Raw genomic sequence first — 15,728 nt, 5'->3', positions numbered from 1 at the left:
GAGTAATGCTTTCTCTGTGGACTCTACTAACCGAACTGATGTCTGTTATGACTGTTTAATTTTGAATCCTGATTCATCGAAGTGATATCTTCTTACTTGTACACTTTACCCAGGCTGTAGAATACGTGTGCCCCAAAACGGAAAATAAAGTCCTCTCCTATTGTAAAGGTATTGTTTTTTTTTTGTTTTGTTTTTTTTTTTTCCTGGGAGAGGTTTTTTGCTATAGAGTACATGCACTCGCCAGAAAGACAGAGAGACAGAGAGACAGAAAGAGAGAAATTACCCTGCAGGGGGATTGGCCACGCCACAATCTCTTCTCCTCCTTTCTCCTCTCAGGATCTTGGGCACGCACGCACACGCGCCCGGCGTGAGTTTAAGCCACCGGGTTCAGGACTCGAACCACGATCAACTACATGGGAGTCCAACGACATAGCCATTATGCTAACTGCTGGTCCCAAATTTTATGTATTTATTTCTTCCATGAGAAACAGAAAGAAAAAGACACACACACTTATTCACACACACAGGCACCGTAACAGGGTCTTTATGCCACAGTCTCCCAGCCTCAGCCAGGTAGGTCACGAGGTGAGTGACATGCACCAGGTGTATATGGGGAGACCTCAGGACACGAACCTGTTACTTCTCACGTGGCCTCAACATTGTAGAGTGTTGTGTGATCAGTGCACCGTTGTGGCTGGCCAGCATCTCTGTTCTTAAGGACATGATTTGTTGACTACGGCTTATCTTAAAAAATATATAAACATTAGTTTGCTTTCTGTAATGAATAATGTGTGTCAGTGGCAATCCATACGTCTTTTCTGGGAAGTAAAATGTGTCATGCTGTACAAGTTCAGAGAAGATACAGTAGGTGTCACATGTCGCCTAGCAACAAGCATTCTGCTTTGTGTCTTTAGCGACTTTTCATTTTAAGTCAAAATAGCTATGAAGCTGTAGCACTTAAATGTGCATTTATCTCCAGAAATATTTAGATTAACCTTCTGAGAGTTTTAGTTTCCAGGATAACTCATTGCAGTGAAACATAAATAATTTAAAAAGGAAAGAAAAGAGAAGCAACTTAACATGGTGGAAATCGTGATATGTAGAAGAAAGCAAACTTGGGCCTGTTACATAATATCTCAGATGTACACGTAAGAGCCTGCCTGGGGAGTTTCCTAATCAGCTTTAAAAGTTGTGGTAACTAAATTGAATATGTATATAAACCTTTATTACTCTTTTTTTTTTTCTTTTTAAATTAGTACTGGAAAACACAAGATCACAACTAATGAAGCAGTGATTTGTAAGCCTGAATCTAGGAGACAGAATTCCAAATGAGATTGCTGTTGGCGCATTAGAATTCAATTTACTTGAAACAGAGCAGCTGAATCACCTTTGGGCAGAGAGTAGAATACCCTGACTAGTCAGATGTCTATAAACACACTTAAGACATGTTTCTTTGTCTCTATTTAAAGATACATAAAGGGATTCCCAGAGGAACTAGCAACAAGTGTATTTATGGGTCTTAAAGTACTTAGAATGTGTTAAATAGTAACCTTTAGACTGAGAACATAATAGATCATTTAAGATGTGATGAAGAGTGAGCAGCCTGATACCTAGTATACTGTAATGCCTGTACTCTGAGGTAATTATTCCAAAGTAACTTTTTATTTGTTAATGTGGATAGTATTCACTTTGATTATGGCCAAGGTCATTCTATTGTCTACTGTGTATTGTCTTTGAATTCTAAAGAAAGCTGGTAGTCATTTGTGGAAATTTTAATAGGAGCAAACAAACAAAACAAAAACAAACAAACAAACAAACAAAAAAAACAGTGAGAGAGAAAGTAAAGAATTTAGAAAATCATTATCTAATTACTTGCAACCCACCAAACAGAGACAGATAAAATTTTAATTTCTCTGGTGCCCTCTAAATGATGAATATTTAGCAGTGGTTCTGGGCAGTAATATTTTTGTTTGAAAGTCAATCTAAAAGTTTTGTCCAAAAGGTTATACTTTGTATCTTCTCTTATTTCTTATGTTCTCATATTAAACTGAGTGACTACTCCTTTGCTTTTCTTCAGCCAGCGATAATTGAGAATCAGTTTTAAAACCAGAAAAGTGAGCACTGAAACCATGTGTGATGAGTCTTTTAATGAGGACCTTGTCCTTTAAAACTTCTGTGCTTTGGGAAGATTTAGGGAATAATTTCAGAAAACTATTTGGCAGAGCTAAGTAGATTTAATTCACAAATTGATGAGTTATTTACTGTTATTGGAAATCTGCCATTTTCTGATTTTTATCATGGCTTGATTTTGATGGGGATCTGGGGAACAACCCAAAAGCCCCTTAGCATGAATAAAATTAGAATTCATCTATTCTGTCATGAGGTCTCCATTTTGGGACGTCCCCCCCCAAAAAAATATCTAGCTCATTGACTAAAGAATAATAATTCTTAAATATATGACATTTAAGATTTTGCAGATTGCTGTGTAGACATTACTTCAGTCAGGGCAGGCAGGTTATACAGAGGAGGTATTATTTATTTTGCTCTTGTGGAGAAGAAAATTGGACTTCACAGAGATGAAATGAGTTGTTTAAGATCTCCTAGCCAGTCCATGATGAATAGAATTGCTGCTGTTCCTGTGGTGCATGGAGTACAGGTCTTCCCAACTGTGAGCTGGGTCTTCATTCTTTTAACTTGCTGCTTTAAGTATGGATTGGGACTAAGAGTGAGAGAAGGATCTCAGACATATTCTTAGAAGCTTGAATTGGATGGAAAGGAAACTTTAAAACATATAAAAGTATACATTCACAGTGTAGGTGGTTGTGAAAGTAGGCGGAAGGGTAAACTACATAGAGATGTGTCCTAAAAGTGAGGCAGGGAATTCATAAGGACTTGATAATGCTTAGCTTGTGACCTCAGGTATACTATTTACTTTTAATCAGTTATATTGCTATTAGTATTTTTTCTGTGTAAAAATGCGTCATGACTTGGGAACCAACAGTTAGCGTAATGGCTATGTCGCTGGACTCCCACGTAGTCGACCGTTGTTCGCTTCCCTGACCCGGTGGCTTAAAACTCACGCCGGACGCGTGTGCGTGCATGCCCAAGATCCCGAGAGGAGAATGGAGGAGAAGGGATTGCGGCATGACCATCCCCCCTGGGCGGTGATTTCTCGCTTTCTGTCTCTCTGTGTCTCTCTGTCTGTCTGGCGAGTGCACACGCCCTATAGCGAAAATCTCTCTAAAAAAAAATGCGTCATGACTTTTCCAACAACCTAGTACCATTGTTAAGGGTGTTTCTGTGCTTAACTCACAGAACTATTTTCAGAACAAATGATAGTATTAGGATATTTTGTAAATTTCAAAATGTTGTATCAGTGTTTGCTATTGTATCATGGATAGTTCATACAATGTCAGCTTTATTTCAGCCTTGCAGACTGTACCTAAAAATACAAATTATATTATTAAAACCAAAGTTGTTTGTAGGAAATCGCCACCTAATTGATGTAAAAGGTAATTTGGTAATTTTCTTTATTTGCCCCCCCCCTATCGCATTTCTCATTTGTTTTCTTTAGTTATTCCTTTGACAAATACTGGTCTGCTGAAATTTGCTAGGCCTCCTGCTTTGTGTATTGAGAAGCAGAGAAGAGAATAGCGCTGCTGTCGCCCGCCCTTCCCTTGGCGGGAATATAAGCGGCCAAGTACAGCTAAGTAATTGCAGAGGCTGAGGAGTGAGTGGCGATTTGAATCTGTACAGAGCTTCCTCCGCCAGACCCTGCCCCAGTCTTGATGCCAGTCTATTCTGCCCCACCCCCTGGAGGGGCATCCTTCTCACTGTACAAAGGTGCCATACAGACTTGCTGAGACTTTGATGCATGCAAGATTTACAGGGGGGAAGGTGGGCAGCAGGTGGCATGGACGTTAAGGTGCTGGATCTCACATTGCTGACCACACAGTTCAAGTCCCAGGCCTACTGTCTTGAAGTGTGTGCCCAGGATCCTAAGAGCAGAATGGAAGAGAAGGGATTGTGACATGGCCATCCCCCTTGGGGGCTGATTTCTCATTTTCCCTCTATCTCTATCTGGCAAGCACACATACATTATAGCAAAAACTTAAAAAAAAAAAATGGGTGGGATTTACATAGAAGATGGAAGGGGGCAAATAGGTGGCATGGTGGATAAAGTGCGTGATTCCCACATGGCCAACCACAGTTTGAGTCTTGGACCCAGCAGTTTGGAAAACACTATGCTGGGCACTTGTGTATGTGCCCAGGATCCTGAGAGGAGAATGGAGGAAGGATTGTGGTATAGCCATTCATCCCGGGGGGTGAGGGGCAGAGGATTTCTTACTTTCCTCTATCTGGTGAGCCCATGAGTCCTCCATCAAGAAAACCTTAAAAAAATTACATGGGAGGATGTTTAAGTATCATTAGTAATAAAATTCATAAATTATTAGTCAGAAATTAAGGAGTAAATAATGATGTAACTTCTACAGTGGAATATTAGGAATTTTGGCTTAAGCATTAACAACTTTAATCCCATGAGGAAATGCTCATGATACATTAAAATTTGAAAATAATGACAGAAGCACATTTGAAATGTAATGAGCCAGAGTTTAAGATTGAGGCCTGGGTTGAAGTGCCGTGTACTTTCTGCTATGAAGCTGGACTGATTGGGCTAGATATATTTTAAAGACTAGAAAGAATGAGATTTGTTTGAGGGGAACACGGTGTTAAATGGCTTCTTAAGCCTTTCAAAAGATACATCATGGTTTCATAATATAAAATAGAAAAATTATACTCTGAATTTCAAGAGAGTATCTCTAGCCTGCTACTATAATATTGCATTGCTTTTTAGGTATAACTTTTTTAGTAGTAGTAAATGCTGTAGTATATGTGTTTCGAGACATAAAAGGGAGAGAAACATTTAAAACTGGCATAAGAATAAAAGCTGGTTTGCAACAGAGGCCGAGTCCCTGGAACTTGTGAACCCTGCTATGTCATGTAGGTCTGTAAGTGAGTGAGCTGCCTTCCTGATCCCGTGTGTGGAACTACAGACGTGGGACACCAGGCTCAGTGTTATGGCACCTGGGCTTTGGCACAGAATGGGTCCTGCTTCTTCCAGGGTGTGTCCGCTCTTCAGTGTAATTCCCTATGAGAAAAAAGTCAACTGTGCCTCACAAGCTGGCTCAACTGAGTGCCAAAAACAATTTGCCTCACGAAATGGAAATTCTGAAGCCAGTTACATAATCCTGTGAGAGAATAAATAGGAAGATTTTCAAGGCATATCCAAATAGGGCAAATGGTCGATTGTGATCTGAACTTTCCCATCCGGTAATATTTATCTGGGGAGATCCAATTAGCCTCATAGATTTGGGGCCTCTTATAAACTGCAGGACTATTTACTTAATTTTTAAGAAGTGGTATCTGTTAATTTTAGGAAGTTCCTTGTACATGAAGCCACCAAAATTTATTTCTGCAAATCATTCTGCACATTTGTATAAAATATAGAGAATAAAATGACCATTTTCTCAATGAACATTACTTAAAGGTCTCCTAGCTGTGGGGCCAGCAGGTGGCATGATAGTTAATGCCTGGACTCACAAAAGGCAAACTGCAGTTTGAGTTCTGGACCTGGCAGTTTGAAACTCATGCTGGAGTGTGTGTGTGTGTGTGTGTGTGTGTGTGTGTGTGTGTGTGCATGCACACCAAAAATCCCAGGAGGAGAATGGAGGAAAAAGGATTGCACCCTGGAGAGTGTTTTTTACTTTTCCTCTCAGTGTCTCCTTAAAAAAAAATAAATAAATAAAATAAAAAAACCTTCTAGTTACTAAAAATAATGGAGTAAAAGGGCTCCAGTTGGAGTGTTGGCCACTTTTCTTTCCTACACTGAGTTTGCTTATGAATCAATTTTTGCTGTTTTGTCCTCAGCCTTCTCTCGATGTCGTATCCCTCTCTATCCTTCCCTCCTTCTTCTTCCCCTAACTCATCTTTGTCCAGGTCACCATTGTCTGTGCCCAGAATCTTCTATGTCATAGCTGGTGTTCCTCCTTCTCCCCTCTCATTTCTCCATTTTGTCCTTTCAGTGACTGTTAAAGGACAGGCAAAAAAACAACAGAAAAACAAAGATATTCCCAGCCATGATTTGTTATCGTGTCACTCTACTAATCAAAAGATTTAAGAATTGTCGATTAAGATAGGTTTTTTCTTTACCTACCAATACAAGAATATTATCAACTATCATCTGTAGAACTTAATTTTCTCACGTTTATTTCTGTGTGCTTTTCTTGCAGGATCAATGTGACCCTAACACAAATGGATGAATGAATATACATATGAAGAGGAAAACAATAAAGGTTGGTTAGTCAAACTGTAATTACATTGAAAATACTACTGCTTTGAGCATTATTTTCGGGCATCGGTTCTCGGGAGAGCACTTCATTGTCTGAATATGAGCCGGAGGTCAGTACTGCTTAAACACACGTTCGTATCTGTAAAGTGTAACTTCTGTCTTTTTAACCCCTTCATTACAAAGGAACTCATAAGGAAGCAACCCTCTCTGGTGCAAGTCTCATTATCCTTCTTTTCTAGAATCTAAACTGGTATTTTAAGAAGCAACTATCTGATGAGTGGTAAAAAGAGGAGAGTGATGCAACTGATCACGGGGACGAGGAACAAACAAATATAAAAGCAAAGAAGCAGATTTTGTTTAATCCGTGTCAGTTCCTACAAGCGTATTCTTTTTTTTAGGAGAGATTTTCGCTATAGGGCGCGTGCGCTCACCAGACAGACAGAGACATAGAGACAGAAAGCGAGAAATCACCCCCCTGGGGGGATGGTCACGCCGCAATCCCTTCTCCTCCATTCTCCTCTTGGTATCTTGGGCACGCACGCACACGCGCCTGGCGTGAGTTTTAAGCCACCGGGTCCGGAGCGTATTCTTTTTTTTTTTTGGATTTGGAGAGATTTTCACTGTAGGGCGCGTGCACTCGCCAGACAGAGAGAGACATAGAGACAGAAAGCGAGAAATCACCCCCTAGGGGGGATGGTCACGCCGCAATCCCTTCTCCATTCTCCTCTCGGGATCTTGGGCACGCACACGCGCCCAGCATGTGATTTAAGCCACCGGGTCCGGGACACGAACCGCGGTCGACTACGTGGGAGTCCAGCGACATAGCCATTACGCTAACTGCTGGTTCCTCCACAAGCGTATTCTTGACACTGATGCTTTCTGGTGCATGACTGCTTTCAGATGCAGTCCTCTTTGCCCCCAAGTCTGTGCTTTTCTAAGAGAAGTGGGGTCATGACAATGGCTGTAACTTTGTTTTTTCCCAGACAAGTATGGTAGAAATTGTAGGAGGAGGGGCATTGAATTCCAACCGTAATTAAATGCTGGGCAGAACTTTGTATTTGTCAAGCTTTTCTTGTACTACCTACAGGTTATCATATAAACATTGTAAGTATTACTAAGAAAATTACACTATGTCAAACCATCTCCTTTTTGCAAGGAAAGCTTTGACACGGAATTGCTTTGGAACAGAGACATGTTCCTTCTAACTCATCATGTATCTGTGTAACATGTTAAGTTTTATATTTCCCATCCCTATTACTCTTGTACACTTTCAAATAAATGCAGGCCATGCCCTGTCTTTATCTGCTAGCCCACTCTCACAGTTATTTACAAATGGTTTTCTAGGTTGTATCTACCACTTAAAATTGGGCTATTCTATTCTCATTATTAAAATGGCTCATTTCTAGTATTTGTGTCTGCAAAAGTTTTCAGACTTTAAGAAGGCGTACAGATTCAGGAATGGCACAGGGGGCACTTCTGAGGGTATCATATTCTTTTCCATGACCTCAGAATTACCTGTGCGTTTGCTATGTGTGGTTGATGTACTGTATACTTCTATGAATGTGGACCGTTGGTGTGTTAGTAAACTGGCTGTGTGAGAAGAAGTGAGGGAAGACCTGATTTGTAGTGTTTGACAATTCTTGTGGTATAAATACTCCCACTCTGGCTGGTATTAATGGTTTATCAGATAACTTGAAATATTCCTTAAAATTTAACAATTGGCACTCCAGAGCTGGGTATGAGTTAGCTCTAGCACACCATTGATAATTCCATTTATATAGTCAATTCTAAAAAAAAAGTTTTGAAAAAAAAATATGTACTCTTCAATACCTTGGGGGAGCATAGGTAATAAATCTAAATATTCTTTCTTCATCTTTATATAAACATGGAAATATTTTTCTTATTATGCAAACTATATTTATCCCTTTCTTATGTACAATGCTGATAGACTGTTGCTTTTTGTTTTTGTTTGTCATTCAATTCATAGGTTTGAAAAGATCAATGTTAGCTTTGCCAGTTTATACATTTTGGCTGTGTCATTTTTCTGTAGCTAATTTTATTGTGACAACTAAAGGTGGTGGCAAAGAGAATCATTGTATTCCTACTTACCCTAAAGAGAAACTGGACATATTCTCATGATTGACTGTAATATCTAATACGTAATTTATTCTACAATGCTTGTGCCTTTATTCACGTAACTCATGAGTTCAGAAGTCTTTCGAGAGGAAAGAGCAGTATCTCGCTTAATATGCTTATTTCATGAATTGTTTTTTCTCTTTGCTGTTTTTTTTCCCTCATAATTTCATTCATGGTTTCCATTTTCAATGCATTAGCACCGAGATCACATTGATGCTTGTTTTTAAATATGACTGAATCAAGTGCGAGGAGTTTTAACAAAGACTGTTGGAGAAAACTGCAGAGTTAGAAAATATATCTTATCTGTAGTCCAAATGCATTGACAAGGTCAATATCAAGATGAAAATTCTAAAATGTCAGTATGGAAGCCACATTACCACTGTCTACGTAATTGAAAAGAGATTTAAATATGCCTTTTAAAACTGTTTTCCTCATCTCTAGCTTTCCAGTGGTGATAAAAATCTTGTTGAGAGCCACAGAATATCATGCTGCGCCTTTCTGCCTAGGCTCTAAAATTTAAATAGCCTACTTGGGATTTATAAAATTTTTATTGTGTCCGTAGGAGTCTACTTCCAGGAGCAGGCTTCATCTGCCCTTTCCTTACAAAGGAATATCTGCATTTTCCTTTACTTGGTGTTTAAGTTCTTCCTTTGCCCAATTGCATTACAGTTGTATTTGTGCCTTTACCATCTGCCATTAGAAAAGATAAAATATATTCTGAAAAGGTCCCAGTCATCGGTGATTTCCTGCTTACGTATATCAGCATAAAATCTGGTGGCTCTTCTCTTTAATGTAGTTCAGCAGTTGCTCTGCTGTGAATATGGTGACTTGCAGTGGCTCTGGCTCTTCCTTTGCTTTCTTCCCCAACTGTTTCAGTATGTGCCTCTCAGCAGCTGGTTTAGAGCAGGTGTTCTAAACACACACACACACACACACACACACACACACACGTTGGTCTAGCTTATCAGAGTTCACATAGAAACTTTTGCTCTGGAGCTAGCAAGTGACATGGTGGTTAAGGTGCTGAACTCCTGCATGGCCAACTGAGGTTCGAGTTCTGGGCCTGGAGACTTGCTGTCTCTCTTTTGGTGGTTAAGGTGCTGAACTCCTGGATGGCCAACTGAGGTTCGAGTTCTGGGCCTGGAGACTTGCTGTCTCTCTTTCTCTCTTGTGAGTGCACGTGCCCTGTAGCAAATTAAAAAAATAACAATAATGATATAAATATAAATAATACATAATAAATATAAACAATATAACTAATGATATAAATATAAATGTAAAATAATATAAATACAACTAAATAAGTAATTCTTTTTAAAAATTAAACATCATTTTTTGCACTGTGGTTATCTCTGCTGAATAGCTGCCCATACAAACATTAGAGGTGGAATGACTTCTATTTCTTGCATTTGGAAACAAGGAGGACCACAGCAAGCACTTCTTAATACAGTTTGATTCTATACAATAAAAGGGTTGTTTCATAGTGATGGATATACACCGTGTGATTACTTTAAGTTTCTTTTCCATAAAGTTCTAAGGCTTTCTTCACACAGGTAGAAAGAAATGGAATTGCAGCAACCCCCCTTTCTTCTAGTTTGAGCTAAGTAGACAAAGACGCTCAGAAAGTCACAGTTTGTGGCAACAAAATGTGCTGTGAGCACTGAGTAACTATAAGTGGATGCAGGAAAGCTGCCTGGGCAATCAGCATGCAGTCAGGAAGAGGCAGGTTGGGGCTCCATAGCTAACTCTGTGTAGATCTTGGACCGTTGCCTTCTCCTTTGTGAATTTTATTATTTTTTCATTTGCAAAGTGGAACTAACAGCTGTCCTACCTGCTTGAAGAGCTGTTATGAGTATGAAGGAAAAGAAGATAGGTTTTTGAAAATTTAAAACTGTAGGGTTCTAAAAGTATACATGCTATTTGATATTATCATTTTTATTGTGTAAGAGATTTGTGAAATTGTATGATTTCACGTCACAAAGATAAACATTTTCAAAATTAGACCGCCTTCGAAGGCATTAATGAGCATAGTGAATAAGGTCATTAAGTCTAGCATGCACATAGTATATGTGCTGTGTAGAAGAACTGGTTACTTTAGCATTATGTTAGGGACTCTGGTATATCCTAGGTGTTGCATTCATCTGATTTCTAAACATCTATAGTTATATTAAAAGTTCTTCCTTTTATTGAGTCAAATCCATACATTATAATGATGCCAACCACAAATGTCCCTCAATTTACACTGGTGGTATATATCTCAATAAAACTATAAGCTGAGAATACTCTTAAGTCAAAAATACTTTTGTGGCCAATTATTGGCACAGTGGTAGCACAGTTGGCCCAAAATGGGACAAATCCTGGGTTCATGGCCTGAAACCTCTCTGAGAATTCCAATCACGCATGCATGCGCCTGTTATTTGGGCCAGCCGAGATGGCAGGTGAGTCACTGAGTAAAGACTCCGTTGGGCATGTCTGTATCATTCTTTCTCTGTCATAGAAAAAATAAATAAATACAATAAAAATACATTTTAAAAATGCATTTAATACACCCACGCTACAGAATATAATAATTTAGCTTATCTACCTCACCTGTGCTCACAGCACTCATAGTAACCAGCAGTTGGCACAGTCATCTACCACAAATAGGCTTTGATAAACTGTGGAATATCTCATACAATTTATCGGATCCTGTACTGAAAGCAGAAATCAATGATAAGTCAAATGGTCGTAAGTCTGGGACTGTCTAGTTGGTACATCAGTCTATCACATCCTGTCCTCCTGAATTAGGTCTTTCTTCTGTCAAAGAACTTCAGCTTTGGGCATCTCGTTTCTCCTCTCTGGGAAATGAGATCATGATGGTATACAAGAGTTTGTGAAAGATGATGGAAATATTGAAGTAGAATAATGGATTTGTTGTTTGAAAAGATAATACATTGCTCATTTAAAAAATTGTTAAAACTCACAAAATCCCTTCACCTCCATGTCTCACACCTTGTATTGGCCTACATATAAGTAAATGAGACAGTTTTACAAAGATAGGATCATACTTGTGCTTGATATTGCCACAAAAATAAGAGCATGTTTGTACTTTGTATTTCATTTTTATTTTGTCACTAGAGTAGCTAGTGATCAATTTACTTTTCTTAATCATGGGAATTTTAAGTATTTTTTTATTAGCACATTTAAAAATTTTTACATTCCTTTTTTATATATGTTTATAATGTACAATATAATATTTCAAAGTATGCATGTAGTGAATGACAATCAACTCAAGGAGTAAAGTTCTCTGTTGAAAATTATGTATATGGTAATATCTTTGTACTCTGTATTTCTAATGAAGAGTATTATTTTTTCAGTTTGCTTTCAGGATAATGAAAGAAATAGAAATTGAATTTAACCTGGAGAAAAACACTAATTTCATTTTAATATCCTTTTACCAAAGTGATGTTATTATTTAAGAGCTAAGAAAAGAGACATACTTTGATTCTTGACAGCTCAATATTTTAAATCACTGAATTTAAATTCATTCTTTCCCTGTAGGGCACTTGTACTCACCAGAGAGAGACAGAGAGAGAGAGGAAGTGAGAAATCATCTTCTAGGAGGGATGGCCACACCACAATCCCTTCTTCTCTAGCCTCCTCCTGGGATTTTGGGCTTGCATATACATGCACTTGGTGTGATTTTTCAAGCCACTTGGTATGGGACTTGAACTATAGTCAGACATGTGGGAGTTCAGCTCCCTAACCACTGTGAACCTGCTGACACTTAAATGACTGAATTTAATTTTTTTTTTTTTTTTGAGAGAGATTTATGCTGTAGGACATGTGCGCTCATTGGGGATAGAGAGAGGCAGAGACAGTAAGCAAGAAATCACCCCTGAGCAGAGTGGCCACACCACAATCTCTTCTCTATTTTCCTCTTGGGATTTTGGGCATGCACACACATGTATCTGGCATGAGCGTCCCCAGGTCTGGGACGCAAACTGTGGTCGACAACTTGGGAATCCAGCACCTTACCTACTATGCTACCTGCTGGCCCTCAGAATTTAAATTTTAACAGCATTTTTTGACTTTTTCCTATGGAAGATATAAAAATTAACACTTCTTATTCCGTTTTCCCTCTTTTCGTTTTAGTACACTTTTCAAATATAGGTTATTGACTTTTATTTTCTGACTGTTAATACTTTTTAAGAAAGCTATTTAGGGATATTCCCATAGCATAGTAGTTAAGAGAGCTGGATCCTGCATGGCTGACTGCAGATTGAATCCTGGCCCCAATGGCTCGAACAACCTGCCTGTGCATGTTTGCATGCATGCGTCCCAGTTCCACACAGGCTGGAGAAATGGAGGAGAATAAATTGGTATGTGAGCATGTCCCACTGAGGAATGCTCCTTCCCTGCTGCTCCTCTCCTCTAATCCCTCTCTAGCAAGTATGTGGACCTTCTGACAATTAAATTTAAAAACAACAACAACAACAAAAAAACAAAAAAAAACTATTTAGTGTTGTTATTTTTCTTAGAAATATGGCAACATAGCTTTCCTGTCCCCTGGCATTTGGTGTCCCTGTGAAGGCTGAAGCAAGCTGATCTTTCACTTGTTCTTGTTTTGTTTCTTTTATCTAAGATGTCCATGGACCATTTTTACTAACCTACAAGTCCAGTAGCTTCATCAATTATGTCTTGGTTTTTATCATCCTATATTATTTTTTCTTGGTTCTTGCCCTTAAGCCCTGAGATATAGAAACTGTTTTTCTGTCAAAATATTTTAAGATTGGATTTAAAGTATGCTGTCTGTTTTATTCTCTTCTTTATTTATCCTGAAAATATTTGTAATGTTTCTTCTGTGGTCTTCATCTTTAACTTTTTAATTTCCTTTATTGTGCTTTCCCATTGGATATCTTTTCTTACTGTGTCTTCAGTTACACCCTTCATTACTTTTTTGTTTCCTAAGTGGACTGTCATCTCTGTAGGATTATACAGCTTTGACAGCTTATTTTTATCTCTCTCTGATATCTCTTATTTTATCATTTGATCCTTGTATATCTTTCTAAATCTACAGTTGTACTGCTTCCTTGAACTTTTTGGTCTACATTTATTTTTGAGTCTGTGAAGAGTTCTGCGTCTGAATTCGTCTGTTTGCTTGGATGATTCCCTCCATGATGTTTGTTCTTCACTGGCCTATTGTTTACATTTCTTTGTGGCTTTTGATACTTGCTGTTTTTACACACAATTCCCCTGTAGCTTCTTGTCCATCTTTTGAGGCCTGTATTGGTCCAAGTACCATGTGAACAGAGGTACCAGCCGTACCGGCAGCAGCTATAATAGTTCTGTCAAAATCTTTGGGTTGGTTTTGTTATTTCAAATATTATCGAAATAAAGATGTCATCTTCAGAATCTTCTGTTTCTTTTGTACAGAAAACACTTCTCAAGACAAACAGCTCCTGTCTGCCAATCCCTTCACGAGGGAACTGAACTCTGTAACGTGCTGCATTTGAGTGTGTGCTCCTGTGTTCACTTGGTTATGACACATGTCCATTGTAATCAGGAGGGTCATTGCATAGGCTGTTTATTTACTCTTAAAAGTTAATTCACTGGGACCAGCAGATGGTATAATGGTTACGTTGCTGGACTCCCATATGACTGACCATGGTTTGAGTCCCAGACCAGAGGCCTGAAACTCACACTGTGGGGGGTGGGGAGGGGTGTGAGTGCGTACCCGAAATCCTGAGAGGAGAAGGGAGGCGAAGAGATTGCAGTGTGGCCATCACCCTGATGGGTGGTTTCTCGCTTTCTGGCTCTCTGGCAAGCACATGTACCCTATAGCAAAAATCTCTCTTAAAAAAAAAAATAAAAGTTTATTCATTTTTTTTTTCTCCAAACAAGAGAGCAAAAGTGAGGGAAGGAGAGTAACAGGGCTCCTCACCAGGTTGTCTATGCCACAGTGCACCCCGAGTCTTAGCTCAGATCGTGAGTGTTGGAGTATGCCTCGTGTGCTTAACGTTGTCTCAGAGAAGGCCAACCCAGGACTTTACCCAGCTGTGTTACTGTTGTGCCACTCTCTGACCCTATAGCCTTTTATAACTGTGATTTTTTACTTTAAAGAACTTCTGTGTTTTGTGGAGGTGTAAAAAGTTGTGCATCAGCCCCAGCTCACCTCCCAGATTTCATAATATTTGACAGGTACACCTTGATGGGCAATTTAAGTTTGTAACATTTTTACTTTCGCTAAAGAAAAGGCGCTTTTTCCTCTTATTTTTCTGAATTTTCATTACAAGTTTTCAGTGGGTTTTAAAGAAAGGTTGACAAAAAGGCACTTAAGTAATTAATTTTTTAAATACATCCAAGGGACACATGAAGAGCATTGAAATTGCTGTGGAGTTTTAAAACGTGGCTTAGTACTCAGATTTCTGGTTTCAGTCTTGGTTCTGCCCGTTCTTAACCTTGTTGTGTATGTACCAGAGAGAGAGAGAGAGAGAGAGAGAGAGAACGCCCCCCCCCAATCAGGGATACACACGGGCATAGTCACACCACAATCCTTTTTCCTGAATTTCTCCATCCCATCAGGATTCTGAGCAGGCATGCAAGTGTGCCTGGTATTTTTTTTTTTTTAACTTCCGGGGCCAGGATTTGAACCATAGCCAACCATGTGGGCTCAGGCTCCCCATATACAGTATGTAATCTTTATGCTATGGGGCCAGCTCTTAACCTTATTTCTTTATCTTGCTGCATGTCTATGATTTGAGAATGATGATAATAATAGTATCTACTCATAAAATTGTAAAGATTAAATGTAGTAAAACTAGTAAAGCATGTATCTGGACTAGTAGTTACTAGTATTCGTTAACACGGCTGTTTTTATTATCTTAAGCTATGTTTGTTGTATTTAGAGTGTGGTTGGTTGGCTTTAGAAAAATTAAATAGTAAGGTCAATTGTTGTCTTTTTTCCTTTTACTAAAGATTATGCTGGGATGGAAGAACCAGATCTCCTACTTAAGTCAGCCTCTGGTATCAGGGTCTGATAGACTTGTACGTAGTTATATTGTGTTGGTAAGTCATAGATATATCTGGCATTCTCTTGGAGAAAATAAAGCCTACAAGACATGAGCTGTTGTGGCAGTTGGCTCCCGTATTACTGGTTCATTCACAGAATGTTAGCAGCTTCTAACCTGTAGTGTGATGGATCTAGCAACCATATATTTAAGATATATTATTTGTTAGACACTCGACAACAAAACCAAATTAT

At 38.8% G+C, this 15,728-nt stretch overlaps 1 protein-coding gene across 6 annotated transcripts in view; it reads left to right on the top strand.

The window, feature by feature from the left end:
• KLF12 (KLF transcription factor 12) overlaps positions 1-15,728 on the top strand; it is a 514,190-nt gene that overhangs the window by 161,287 nt on the left and 337,175 nt on the right. For 5 of the 6 annotated variants that reach the window (XM_014590348.2, XM_006139823.3, XM_014590373.2 and 2 more), the window contains exon 2: positions 6,291-6,353. In XM_014590348.2, the coding sequence (XP_014445834.1) occupies positions 6,321-6,353 (33 nt within the window). In that variant the 5' untranslated portion in view covers positions 6,291-6,320. The other variant, XM_006139825.3, reaches the window with a different exon arrangement.

The sequence above is a fragment of the Tupaia chinensis genome, unplaced genomic scaffold (genome assembly GCF_000334495.1).
Source record: "Tupaia chinensis unplaced genomic scaffold, TupChi_1.0 Scaffold000004_1, whole genome shotgun sequence".
Lineage (NCBI taxonomy): Eukaryota > Metazoa > Chordata > Mammalia > Scandentia > Tupaiidae > Tupaia > Tupaia belangeri.
The sequence above is the reverse complement of the archived record's forward strand: the minus strand, read 5'-3'. Positions and strand labels throughout refer to the sequence as shown.